At 45.3% G+C, this 14,535-nt stretch overlaps 1 protein-coding gene across 20 annotated transcripts in view; it reads right to left on the bottom strand.

The window, feature by feature from the left end:
- The window catches only part of MACF1 (microtubule actin crosslinking factor 1), a 249,021-nt gene that overhangs the window by 73,975 nt on the left and 160,511 nt on the right, over positions 1–14,535 (bottom strand). For 19 of the 20 annotated variants that reach the window (XM_050932168.1, XM_050932180.1, XM_050932181.1 and 16 more), the window contains 6 exons: positions 13,826–13,888; positions 12,818–13,059; positions 11,401–11,530; positions 10,389–10,588; positions 8,604–9,099; positions 6,485–7,956 (listed from right to left, as the gene is read on the bottom strand). In XM_050932168.1, the coding sequence (XP_050788125.1) occupies positions 6,485–7,956; positions 8,604–9,099; positions 10,389–10,588; positions 11,401–11,530; positions 12,818–13,059; positions 13,826–13,888 (2,603 nt within the window). The remainder of the gene's footprint in view (positions 1–6,484; positions 7,957–8,603; positions 9,100–10,388; positions 10,589–11,400; positions 11,531–12,817; positions 13,060–13,825; positions 13,889–14,535) is intronic. The other variant, XM_050932163.1, reaches the window with a different exon arrangement.

The following is a 14,535-nucleotide window of genomic DNA, read 5'->3' as shown; positions in this document are numbered from 1 at the left end:
TAAGGGACCTTCTTGGAGGCCAGGGTCCAGACAGGTTGGCCTTGGAGGACATGGTTTGCCAACATGGGATTCTCTGCAACTAATCCTTTGTCTCAGTCACCTGACCCATTGCCTAATCTCATTCAAACAACTGTGGATCAATCTAGAGACCTTCATCCTCATGGGTGACACAGGAAAATTAGCAGCAACTAGTACAGAGCTTTCCCACCATGGTTCCCATCAGGAATTTCAATTCTTGGGCACATGAAAAAGCACGGAAAAGTCTTGGGTGTTGTAACAATCAAAACAGTGCCTGGCTTGTAAGCATTCTTTTATCATTATTCTGGAACTTTCCAAGAAGATGTTGGACAAAGTAAGCTCTTCAGCCATACTGGGGATAGGGGGTTCTAACATTCACTGCACTTTGAGTACAGAATGGGGAGGTGTTTCAGCTGTAACACGTCTCTTAGCTGTGTTTCATTAGGCGGTTCCCTTGTTTAAGTCTGTTACATTAGCCTGGTATCAAGCTCGGCATCCATAGACGCCTCTCTTTAAGCCAGCTGAATAAGCCCCCATTTTACTTGAATACTAAGGAAACTGGTTTAGTTTCTATTACAGCATCAGCAATTTAGATGCTTTTTTGCAGTTTTCCATTAGAACGATACAGATCTTTGGACTCTCCCAGACTTCATTTTTAAGGCTGCTCCTTGGTACAACTTTGAAAAAGACAGTGGTCTGCCTCATTTTTGATCTAATCTTTCCATGAGCAGGAATTGCGATTCTCTCAATATGCAAAAACTCTGAAATGTTGTTTAGGAAAGGCCAAGGGAAAGGTGACTGGGGCTCCCAGGTGTTAGGATAATACAGATAAATAGCAACAGCAACATTATTTTGTAGAAAGGAGGAAAGGCCTTTAATTTATGTAACAACTTTTGTGTAACGACCTCAACGTACTTTACAAAAGGTTGTCAAGTCCTTTTCTCTGCTTTGCAGATGAGGAAACTAGGGAGCAGCAGAGAGATTGTGTCACTTGCCCAAGGTCACACAGTGAGTCAAATGGCAAAACCAAAACCAGGATCCAGGTCTCCCAACTCACAGTTCCCCCAGCTCTAACCACTAGGGAAGCATCTAAATCCACTTAGGCAAGGTGCATTATGTGATGTATTTTGGAATTCTATAGAGCAGATGGAACTGCTGGCTTAGATCGAACTGGGGACTCATCCACCTTCTTAGGAAAATATTTTAAAGAGGGATTCGAGATTGGAAGCTCTTTGAGGCAGGGACCATCTTCTTGTTTTGTGTTTGTACAGTCCCTAGCGCAATGGAGTCCTGGCCCACTACATAATACTATAAAACAACAACAGGTCTATGTACCCTTCATTTGCAGTCTGACACTACAGATTAGGGGGTTTTCCATCAAATAATGTAGCTTTCAGCTTCTTATATCTACGCACATTGGTCTCTTGCCCAGTTTTTGGGTGGAAAGTTTGCAACACAGGATCTTCTCAGTTTTGGACTGCTGGTGCCTGAGGGTGCACAAAGAAAAAACCATGACCTGCTCAGTATGTTTTCTGCATCTCCAGTGTGCAAGTCTGGAATGACTCGCCCTGAAGAGTCTGCTGCTTGTTAAAGCTTAGCTGGATCAACTGTTCTGTTTATCAACGTTTTAACGAGAGCTTGTTTGAGTTCAATCGTTAGCATTAATACTATGGAAAGGTTCATCTGAGAAACCCGAGCTGACAGCAGAAAGAGCCGAGGAAAAATGCCAATAACCGAAAGCTCATATCAGCACTGCCATTGGTGGATGTTTCCTGTCAATGTTCCTGTCGAAAGAGTGCAACCCATCAGTTTCACACTGTTGGAACTGGAATGCAGAAAAGATATTAACAGGTTGCAAAGTCTCTTCAGAATGAAGAAAATGGACTCCACAGAAAGGCTGGGCATGATTCTGCCAAGCGGGTCTGCCCTTCTCTAAAGTAGATTCATCCACTGTGTTTTCCTAATGCTGTGGTCTAACCTTTTAGACAGGGCTGATGTTTGTTTGCTCTTTACAAGATGGCCACAAACTTCCATCACTCTCATGTGCTAGACGCGATATAGTTATTATATGAATGATGAATCAGCTGTGTCCATATGTTCACAGACTCATGACACCACAGATCTGAAGATACAATTCTCTGAGCTAAGGGTATGTCTTCACTGAAGCGGGACGGCGTAATTTTCAGCTCGAGCAGATATACCTGCACTAGCTCTGATTGAGCTACAGCCCTAAAAACAGAGCACAGCAGCAGTGGCAGGACTGGCTAGCTGCCCCAAGGATAGTCCCATCTGAAACCCTAGGCACACGCACCAGCAGCTAGCCAGTTCTGCCACCATGACTACACTTCTAACTTTAGCGTGCTGGCTTGATCAGAGCAACCGTTCCTTCAAACTAGAAATTACATCTCCTGCCACAGCGCAGACATACCCTGTCTCTCCACTTTCTTCTTTAAAAGAAAGAAGGCCTGTTCGTATCTAGCATCAAAGGATGCTAGTGACACGAATAATTCCGAAAGTTGGGATATACTCACAAAGATGACCTTTGGTGCCTTCATTCCTCTATTCCAATCTCCCTCCCTCACCCCACCAAAAATATTTTTGTGGTAAACAGCAATTCTTTCGGTCAAGATCTGGTAGGCGCTTTTCAGCTTCTTTACTGGATTTAAAACAATCTGGAAATGCTGCATTCAGATTAATCTCTCCTAACTCCTGTGTTGGTTGTGGTGTGAAACTGGCAAGGGATAGAACAAAATGGACAAGGAGCATGGGGACTGGGAAGCAGCAGCATTACAAGTTTTTTTTGCAGCCAGTTCTCTTTTTGAACAGACTTGGTGGGTGTTTGTTGAGAAAAAAACCTTGGGAAGCCTTAGGTGTAAACCTTAGTTTGAACCAGCTGTATGAGGTCCCTGAAAGTCAGAATTCAATATCTCTTGTTCCTTATTGAAACCACTCTAGCCCTGGCCGCACTGGGGTCTGGAGTGCCTGCCTTTGAAACAACACGGGCTGCGCTGGCAAGCTGCCTGGAGACCACAGGCAGATCATTTACATAGACGTTCATAAAATTAATGCATTAAGACAAATCTGCTTGTACTTGTGTCTTCTGGACAGATAAATAAAAAGTGTTTCTTGGTGCCCCAGCAATCAAACCCTGCAAGCGATCAGCTTTGTTCTCTATATTCAGTTCCAAGGAGGAGCCATCTGGCAGCATTATTTCATGATGATAAAGGCTGCCTCTGGCCCCCAGGCCACACACTGCGCACCTCTCTGGTCTCCAGTCCAGAAGTGAAACACTGTTTTGATATTGTGCATTGAAAGACTGCAGCCTGTTTTAAGCACCAAAAAAACAAAAACATTTTTTCCCCCAAATTGCACACATACGTTTCTGGCTTCCACCTGAGCACCTCTTAAGAGAGTATTTTCAACAGATCCTCCTGCAGACAGACCAAACCTCACCGCTTTCTGTTTGTTAGAAGCGGAGGCAGCCTTATGATGCGTGACCCCACCACAAAGCTCTGGGTGTGAGTGCAGATAAATCTGCCATGCACTTCACGTTGCATTTCAGCTCAGGAACTAAACTCCTGACCCATGGAAACGAACCAAAACATTGTTACTCGGTCTTGAGAATGGGGCCCGAAGAGATTTCCCTTCCCTTACCCTCTAGGGTGTAAATATGGCTGACACACTCAGATTCTTTCCTTTCATTGTTTTAGCTTCCCATGAGCTCAGCAAAAGCTGGACCCGTAGATCACCCTTCCCCCACTGCAAAGTCTGGCTCCAAATCACAACAACATCAGCAAGCTAGGAACTTTCAAAAGGTTTGCTAGTGCTGTAGAAGTTTCTAGTTTGGCTACACCACTCTCTCCCCAAAAGGGAACATTCACGACTCCAGCTCGACTGTTTGTGCTGTTTTACAGATCAGCTGTGGGGCAGGCTTCCAGGTTCATTTCTTTCTGCTCAGTTCACATGGACTGGATCACAGGGCAGGGTGTGCACTCTCTCAACTCCCCTGCCAAGTTCTGTAAAGCCTTGAGGGAGGAAGGACACTCAACAGTGCAATGTGAACGGACAATTTATGACACATTTTCCTAAAGCTTCCTCTGGACAACCTGATCCTCTCTTCCCAATTCCCATTACGGATGCACAAGCCAGGATGTGTCATTCTCACTCCAGTTGGTGTATGTTTAATGCACATGCACCAGGACAAGATGGTCACTGTTTATGACTGTGATATCATTCAGTGTCCAGGCTGACACGTGGGACATCTCTTTTCCTTAGAGACAAATCATAAAATTAGGCTTGAAAATGTCTGCCATGCAGTAGTCACCGTCGATGCCAATGCCATTAGTTCTTTAGATCAGGGGTTCTCAACCTTTTTCTTTCTGAGCTCCCTTCCAAACATGCTATAAAAACGCCACAGCCCACCTGTGCCACAACAACTGGTTTTCTGCATATAAAAGCCAGGGGGTAAAAGTGTTAGGGGGTAGCAAGCAGGGCACTTGCCCAGGGCCTCACGCCACAGGGTTCCTTGTGGAGCTACATTACTCAGGCTTTAGCTGCAGTCCTGGGGTTTTAGCCCCATCAGGTGGGGCTTCAGCTTTCTGCCCTGGGCCCCAGTGAGTCTAACAGTGGCCATGCTTGGTGGCCACCTGAAACCTGCTCGTGGCCCCCCAGGGTCCCCAGACTCCTGATTGAGAACCACTGCTTTAGATGAACGGTTTATAGGAAGAGTTTCCTCTATGTAACTACCATTTCTCCACCAGCCTTCATTCCCTCCACCCCCCAAGCTTTCTTCTAATTTTTACATAGAAGCTAAAATAATTCCTACAAGTTTCATTTTTAAAGAAAGTTTCTGCAAGCAGATATTCCAGCCCAACAGAGTCCCAGGGACTCTGAGAATAATCAAGGACTCCTGATAAGGATGCTCATTTCCTTCTGAGGCAGTACCTTTGACTTTGTTCTGTAGCAGCCACAGATGTCTTGGAAGGTTATCTTCAAAGTCACTGAGATGCGGACCACTGATAACTAAATATCCTCTTACCACCACGGTTCCAGGCTATCCACACCAGTCAGGACATTCCATTTGAGCTCAGTTTCACTCCATGCATCTGATGAAGTGGGTTATAGCCCATGAAAGCTTATGCCCAAATAAATTTGTTAGTCTCTAAGGTGCCACAAGACTCCTCGTTGTTTTTGCTGATACAGACTAACACGGCTACCCCTCTGAAACCTTTCTAATCAAAGTGATTCAGCCAGAAGTAATGTCTTCACTATAGGAAAGTGTTACCAGTTACACAGGTACAATTTTACTGGGTCTAACCTTCCTTATGGACATTCTTATTCCAGGATACAAGTGGCTTTCTTAGGATTAGCTTAAACCCTTTCCCAAGTGACATAAACTAAACCAAAAAGCCACTCTTACCCTGGAGTAAAAGTGTCCACACAAGGGTTATACCAGCATAACTAGATTGGTTTAAGTTCACACCTCAGGTTATACTGATGAGGCTCAGGGGATTGAGAGGACCATGATACTGTGATGGTGTAACAGAGGCATTAACTGTCTGAATGGGATCAATTAGCTATGTGATGAAAAGTAAATGGTTCACCCTCTTATTGCTAGTCACTGAGCAGCAAAAAGAAAATCAGACCAATTGCCAGCAGTGGAGCACATCAGCAATGGAGGTTTCACAGCATCATCATCTCTATGCAGCACTAATGTAATTAACGTAGCATAACAGCATGCCCTGACACCATAACACTACATACAATTTAAACACCTTGAAAACCTTCTCTTTTTGGGCTCAGTTAAAAGTTTTGCACACATATGTTGATGGTCTCCAGTGTTTCTCCACTAGCAATGTAAAAATCCTGTAGCAAAAAACTGATAAGACAAAGGAAATGACATGCCCCCAGCCCCAGCCCCAGCTGTAACAGTTTAATACTATCTATAATTTTATCTAAGACCCAAAAACTGGAGTGATGCATCAGAGTCCAAGGTTCCTGAAAGACAGTTGTGGTTCTGGGGTTGAGCAGAGAGGCCCACTTAGCAGATACACTGATGGATCTACACTGGACATCTCAGGAGATACTGAAAATCATGATTCAGATAAGGTCAAGGAGCCAAAACACGTCTCTTCCCTAAAAAGTACTGTACCAAAAAAGCCAAGAGAAGTTCTGATAGTCTAATATTGTGTGTAGTATGGGGAGTCAGGGGTAGGGGAGATGAGGAACTTTTCAAATCTGACCATGACAGTTATCAGCTCTTCCTTCCAGGTACTCAACTCTTAAATGGCAGAGACCATCTCTGTATCCAACAGCACCAAGCACCCTGACAGCATTTCAGCGATAAAGTTATATGAATTCTGCAAGGAACGCACTGCTTAGAATAGCACAAGAGATCAGGTCAAATTGCAGATGAACCTTTAACCAGCAAATGCCACTTAAACAACCCCGCATCAGGAGCGCTCACCTTGAAATCTGCCAACTGCTGGTTGATGGTTTCCACCTCTGTTCCTACAATCCATTGCAGTGCCTCATTCTCCTCTGCTGCACTGGCCATGTGATTCAGCTCCTTCAGTTTGCTGTAAAAGTCTTCGACTCGAGAGAGTGTCATTTCTACTTGCTCTTGGCGATTTTTGCCCCTTTCCGTCAGCTTGCTGCACTGTTTATTTAGAGTCTCTAGTTCACGTTTCAGTCCTAACAAGTCAGGGCTTCCTTCATCCTGCAGCATGTGCCTGCATTCCTCTTCAGAGGCTTCAATGTCTGACTTTAGCCCCTGAAGTCTGCCCAGGAATGTACGAACATCCTCGGCTTGAGACTGGAGGCTGTCAATGTCTCTCCCGATGGCACCCATACTATCAAGTTCATCGTCTAGATCTGCCAGTTGAGAGAACATCTCCCGGACGTGGTTATTAAACTGGCCGATTCCTTCAAGCTTGGTCTCCATCAGCGTACAGCATTCGTTTACTTTTTGTTTCACTATTTTAAAGTCCTGATGGGAATCCTCAGCTTGCCGTAAGAGCTGGGAGCAGTCAGACCCATCTGGAGCATCTTCCACCAGACCTTGTGTGAAGTTCTTCAGATAATCCACTTGCGGCTCCAGGGCCTGGAGCACTTCCTGCTGAGCCCTCAACTTCTCCAAGTTCTTATTGCTGCAGGCTTGAGGTCCTAGAGCATCGTAGATTTCCAGCTGATGCTTTGCCCCTTCCAGCTTCTTCTCAATGTTCTTAAAGTTTTCCTGGAACTCCTTTAGCCTTTGTGACATTTCTTCAATGCACCCAGTCTTGGCTTGCAGCTCTTCTGTAATGGCATCCATCTTCTGATCGATGCCAGCTTTCTCATCCCGAACCTCATCCTCATCAGTTTGACAAGCATCTATCAAGATGTCAGCAGCACTGTTCAGCATCTCCAGAAGGGAGCGGCGCTTTTCCACATCACTGAGCATAGCCTTTGACCTCAGAAGGGCTGCCTCCAACTGCACAGGGTCCAGAGTTACGTCCAACTCTGACATCTTCACCCTGCAGTCCTCTACCCAAGGAAGGAGGTCTTCCATGTGCCGCTGGTATTTCTGGGCCTTCTGCAAACAGTCCTTGAGTCTTGAGTTTCTATCTGTGACCTGCTTGCTGAGCTCATCCCAATGTGTTTTGAGGCCGACCAGCTGGCTTTGCAGGGCAGTCTTCTCCTCCCCAGGCTGAACTGAAAGAAGCAGAGACTCTCCCTCAGCCACAATCATCTCATAGGAGCCACTATGCTGGTTGAGACTCTTCTGGAACTCTTCTTGCTCCTGGATTTGACACTGCAGCCTCTCCAGTTTAGCAGAAATAGGCCGGCTCTGGGCTTGCTGGCACAGTTTGTCATCCAGCCAGGTCCTAAGCTCGTCAAACATGTGCTGGAACTGCTGGGAGCTGGCAAGCGCAGTCTGCAGTCGATTCATCCGGTCGGCTGAAATGGAAATAAGATTAGAATGTAACAATTAAGTTGGAATCTAATAAACGAGGTGAAATTGTTTTTTAAAAAAAATCTTGAATGCGCAAGATACATTCTGATTAACAGGAACGAATTCCTCCCCTGGCACATCAGCAGCCTTTTGCTCGTCAGGTCATGAATAACTTCATAACAGAGTTAGGAGACAGTAACAAAACGGAGAGGTGGGGTTTTTTGGCTATGAGGCCATTATATGTAACCCAGTTGGGGAGCGAAGATGCCACTCAGATGCCCACTCTCCTCTTCCCTCTTCTCAGACAGGAAATTGGGGCCAGATTCTTTTCAGATCCCGTCAAAACCACTCTTAAAATCGGAGTGCATAGGGAGCTGAAGGGCAAAATGAGCCCTACCCTTGTAATTAACAGGTCACCCCTCTGCTCAACCTCCAGCCCTTGGTGGCATCGTGTGGGAATCAAAACCATACCACATGCTTTGCACTGCTCAAAGCACTTCTAACTAGGCCCTTTCTGGAACGGTTTTCAAATTTAAAAAACATGGAAGATCCCTTCCTCGCTATTCTTAAAAACACAGGGACCACATAACCCTTTGTTAAACAGGAGGCAGAGAAGCTGAACTCCACAACCAGGTGCTTCGTGGCAACTCACCTGCGAGGTCTTCCAAGCCTTTAAGAGGGAGAGCCACCGTCTCCAGGCGCTTTCTCAGCTCATCCTTGAGGTACTGCTCCCCAATCAGAACAGACAGCTCATCACACAGCGTCTGAGCCTCCATGATCTCCTCTTCCAACTGCCCCAGGTCAGACCGGATCTCGCTGGTTTCCTCCAGCTGCTGCTTCACGGCATCTGGCTGGGTGCTGACGGCAGATTGGCTGCTGAGTCTCTGCCCAACTGCCCTAACCTTCTCAGACAAGTCCTGCAGCAGCTCTTGGTACTGGGTGCTCTTGACAGTGGCTTGGTCGATTTGGCTGGAGCGGGAGTTGAGTCTTTCCGTTAATTCGGTCCATTTCTGATTCACACCTTGGAGCTCGTCCCGCACCTGATTCGATGATGGAGAATCATCTCCAGGGCTGGTTAGTATCCCCTGAGCTGCCTGGTTCAGCTGTTCGTGCTGCTGCCTGCGAGTTTCAAATTCTTTCAGCATAAACTGGAACAGAAATAACACAGAAGTGTTTGTATAAGAGTGACAGCACCGAATACACATCGTCAAAGCAAAACCCAGCTCCAGTAGCTTTAAACTATCCACAGAATTACTGGAAACAAACCAGGAAATCCCTGGGACAGGACTACAAGTAGACTGCAAAGATCTGTTCATCATAACATTTCAGCTTAACAAAATTTGGAAGCATCTGTAATTACATCCATAAAGTATTTCGCTTCTCTCCCTTATTTGTCCTATTGGTGTTCAACACAATGTAAACCAGTGAAACAAAGAGATATAATTATATTAACCGGGATATTTTATTTTGTGGTTTTGCTGGTTACAGACATATCAGCAATCTGATCTGTAACTAGAGTTAGCCACACAGAGAGGAGGTAGATCGGAAGGCTCTCAGCCAGCATTAACAGGACCTGTATAGTATTAACATAGGTCTTTGTAGAGAGTGGAATTGATTTTTTTTTTTTTAAACAAAGAAGTCGATACTGCAACCCTGTGCACAGAGTAGAGATAAAAAATTACACCAGTTTCAGTTAGGTGGAGTACTAGCCACACCCAACATGTTCTGACATCTCTGTGAGAAGATAGGTTAGACCAATGCTATTGTACAATGTGGTATGTACAGGGCATTTCTGCTACACCTCTACCCCGATATAACGCTGTCCTCGGGAGCCAAAAAATCTTACCGCGTTATAGCTGAAACCACGTTATATCAAACTTGCTTTGATCCGCAGCCCCGCACACCCCGGAGCGCTGCTTTACCACCTTATATCTGAATTTGTGTTATATCGGGTAGCATTATATCGGGGTAGAGGTGTACAAACGAAATGAGTTTCAGACAAGGGCTTGTCTACATGAACATTTAGACTTCAGCAGGCTGGGGAGTAAAACTACCCCAAACTCGCCTGCCTCACACTAAGCATCTGTGTGGACTCCACCGATGTGGACAAGTGCGCTTTGATCTCCCCAGCTTTGAAACAGGACTAGATCAAAGCACATTCAGGGATCATTAGTGCCTGTCAGCAAGGTCCACACAGATGCTGAGCGCCTGGCATGCTAGCACAGGTAGATTTACAACCCAGCTGGTTTGCACAGACAAGCTCTAAGGGAGCGTGTTCGGTAGCAGAAGAGTGTACACACAGACACACACAGGCTCATTGTAGAAACTATACACAAAAATGTATCCATCACAAGAGGAGTTTTGCACAAACTGGAACTGCCCACACCTCCTCGTTCTTTAATCTAAGAAGGAGGCACAGATGCAGCCCCTCTCTCACCTGGACCTGCTGCTTTTGCGCATTCAGCATGTTGGGGTCAATGGAAAGGGGTCCAAGCACGCTCATCATTAGCTCCTTCTCCATCAGCCATGGGCGCAGCTGGGCTTCAGCTGCCTGGAAGCTTGCCAGTTGGTTCGCTGATTTCTCCAGCTTCTGCTGGCGCTCTGCTGTCACCTGATTGGCTCTTGCCCACCTGGAGTCTGAAGACAGGAAATGAAATAGCCAGTAATTTTACTGCTATTACGAAACTTGCCACTTGATTCAGCCATTGTTTTTTCGTTTCCTTATTATTAATTTATCAGTGGAAATCTCCCCAGCTTTAACTGAGGACTCTAATGCGATAGACCAGTGTAATGTTTGATACACGATCAATCTAGTAATATATTTTCCATTATTAACTATTATGGTACTGTGGTTAGGACAGGAAATGTGGAATCAAGCGATCTACATCTAGTTGCAATTGTCACGGACTTGCCTGACCCTTGGGCAAGTCATTTAACTTCTCTCTGCTTCGGATTCCATCTTTCAAACAAAAATGACATAACGTATCAATTTTTGTCAAGTACTTTGAGAGCTTTGGATGGAGAAACCCTGTACACGCACTTTATTTCTAGCAAGTTTTGAAATTTTCTTTTTTTAAATACACAAGCTTGTTTAATCATGTAAGTAACTAAAGTATTCTAAGTAATCATTAGCATTTTACTTTGACCAACAAAGCTTTTACTCAAAAAAAGCAACCGATTTTACTGCAAGGTATTTTTTTAAGGTAACTGAAGAAAGCAAAGTCTCTGAAACGTAGAACCATCATGCAGACTTCATTAACTGAAACAATGCTCATCCTGAAAACATCCTTGCATGCCAGACAGCTTGAAGGCATGGTCTCTATTTCCTGAATTCAATTACATGTAACTCTGCTTTACTCTGACTTTTGGAATTGTCCTGGAAACTGGAATCATCCTCAAGGGATGTTTAGAGACATTTAAAAATCACACTAAGTCACTAGGGAACTTACTGAGATCATCCAGCATCTTCTTCCAGTTTGCTGCTTCTGGAGAGTCAGGACACTTCTCCAGCAAGCCGGAAAGTGCTTCCTTTACTTTCTGGATCTTCCCTGAATTCTGTTCCAACTCAGCCAGGAATGCCTGGGATGAAGAAAATTTTGGACATGCTGAGACATACAACAGAAGATGTAGGGTTGGGAGTTCAATCCTTGAGGGGGCCATTTGGAAACTGGTCCTGCTTTGAGCAGGGGGTTGGACTAGATGATCTCTTGAGGTCCCTTCCAACTCTAATAATCTATGATTCTATGTAATTCAAGCACAAGAGCGATACTGAAATGAGCCACAGTTTGAAGGAAGAAAGTAGTTACACTTGGAGTTGCACAAGGCTTTGTGTTTGGACTTTCATGGAATCATTTCATCTAGTTACTAATACCTAGAGCTCTCTTGGGCCTCACGAAAAGAAGAAATGAAAAGTTCACCTTTCTCAGTGTAACATTAAACTGTGTGTTGTTTTCCCAATGAATTTGGAATGACCTAAGAATTGGTGCTAAACATTATCAGCTTTTTTCTCTGAGACTACTGCCTATACAGGATAGGTCTAAAATATCTAAAAGGGTGAAGCTCACCAGATTCATAGAATCACAGAAAGTAGGTGGGGAAGCGACCTCAAGAGGTCATCTAGTCCATTCTCCCCACGCTGAGGCAAGATTAAGAATACTAGACCGTCCCTGACAGGCGTTTATCTCACCTGGTCTTCAAAACCTCCAATGCCTGGGATTCAAGAACCTCCCCAGGTCACCTGTCCCAGGGCTTAGCTATCCTTATAGTTACAATGTTCTTCCTAATACCCAACCTAAATCTTCCTTGCTGCAAACTAAAAGGTATGTCTACACTTAAAATGTTACAGTGGCAGAGCTGCGCCACGGCAGCACATCAGTGTGGACACTACCCATACTGACAGAATGGATTCTCCCATCAGCATAGGTAATCCACCTCCCTGAGCGGCAGTAGGTTGATGGAAGAATGCTTCCTTTGGCCTAGTGCTGTCTATATGGGGACGTAGCTCGGTTTTATGCCACTCAGGGGTGTGGATTTTTCACAGCCCTGAGTGACTTAGCTATGCTGTCCTAACCTAGCGCGGACCAGGCCTTGGTCGCTTCCTTCTCGTCCTACCCTCGGTGGACATGGAGAACAACTGAGCACAGTTCTCTTCATAACAAAACTTTGACATATCTGAAGACGTATGTCCCCCCTTCAGGTGCTTGTTCATACTACATTTAACCACTTGCACTCCCAAAATGAAATACTCTCTTTAGAAACAGGCTATTGTTGGTTCCTCCCAACCTAGTGCTGTAAAGCATGTCTCAGAGAATGACCTAGTCACTATGATAAACTTGGTCCTTATTCCTGCTCAGAGAGACAAGTTACCTTGTTATGCTCAGCCTGGGCTCTCATGGTCTCCGTTTTTGTAGGAGAGGAAGAAGCTTCAAGGGCTGACAAGGTCCGTTCCTTTGACTCCAGCCACTTCAACACTGAACTTGCCTCCTCTTGGACTTCTAGCATCTTCTCCAGCATGGCTGACAGCTGCTCCTGGCGTTCCCGCAAGGCCATCCCAAGTCCCTCGTACTGCTGGTTCACATCAGACATGTCACACTGGATTTCAGTCAAATCTAATGACAAAGAAACAAACCTGAGCGGAAGGACGGCAACACTCCCCCCACATAGGCTGCTGGCACTAAGAATTCTGGGCAACCCTCATGCAGGCTGCGAGTGCCAGGGTACCAGAGGCTACGATCACTGTCCTTCCATCTACCAAAGACCCTAAGGTGTCAGGTTATCACCACCTGTCCTACCAGAGACTTGCTCTGTTGCATCACATATGAAGTTTGACAGTTTGCCCAACAAAGCAAATCACTTCCCATTAAATCAGCCTCCTGCATGTTGTACCCCCATGTTAACAGTATCATATTTAATCCACCACTCACAGTTTGAGTTCAACTTTTTACATCGGTTATCTCATTGAACCAATGAACTCACAGCGGCTAACGAGTGATTTAAGTCACACTTAAAATTCCAGGTTAAGATGGTGTCAGAATCCTCAGAACTAATAACCTTCATTGCATTTCTTAAAGCAATCTCTCACTTATCAGCTCTCTAATACCAGCTGATTGGGGTCAAGCTATTGTCACTTCTGGAAGCTGGATTCCTCTCCTGCCATTTCTGTCCTACATCACAATCAGCTGCCCACCCCATGGCCCCATTACTACACAGTGCTGCAGAGAAATAGGGCTTTCTTTAGGATTCTGACAGTGTCACATTGCAATTTTTATCTCCTGGGGGAACATCCATACAGACTGCTGTTATCATGCACTGATGGAAACATAAATGAACACACGGACACCACTTTGTATTGCAACACGGAGTTGGTGATCTCACCTTTGCAGGTGTGGTATCCATTTACACTGCCTACTGACACTCCTAGAGCGGGCAGCACAGAACCTGAGCAAGGGACAGAGAGACAAACAAAGGACAAGACAAACATGTTAGGAATACAGACACATTATCAACGAACGTACGCACTCAGCACAGACCCAACCGTTTCCGGCTGTCCACTGTCGACGACAAATCCTGAGCACGAGCAAATGAACACAGCACAAGACAACAGAGCTCTCCACAAGACGAACCACGTCAGCCACCAAGCGAATACATGTCATTTTGAAGTGGCTTATTCTTTTCATCCCAATAAATCCGCAGACCCTTTTAATGCTAAGGGATCAGCACCAGGAATTCCCCACTCCTCACATCTCAGTGCCCAGCTGGGACTCCCAATCAATTTTGCTTTTCATCTGTTTATTCTACCTCACTCTCTTCTAATTCCGAATAGCTGAAAACAGAATAGCTGTGAGTCCCTGCAGCCAACACCCCCCTTTTCCATTTCTTCCAGCCACTCCTACGGGGACAGTTTAGAAGTAGCTTAGAAGTTTAGCAGTAGCTGTGAAGTTCCCCAGAGCCCACAACAGTAACTCCGCTTATGGGCACGAAGTAGATATCAGCTCCCTACCTCACACACCAGGCCCGTGACCACTATATATATTTTTGCATTCGGTGGAGGCACCAGCATTCCCACAGGAGAACTAATATCCATG

The sequence above is a fragment of the Gopherus flavomarginatus genome, chromosome 22, assembly GCF_025201925.1.
Source record: "Gopherus flavomarginatus isolate rGopFla2 chromosome 22, rGopFla2.mat.asm, whole genome shotgun sequence".
NCBI classification, from domain to species: domain Eukaryota; kingdom Metazoa; phylum Chordata; order Testudines; family Testudinidae; genus Gopherus; species Gopherus flavomarginatus.
Note: the sequence above shows the minus strand (reverse complement) of the source record. Positions and strands in the feature narration are given on the sequence as shown.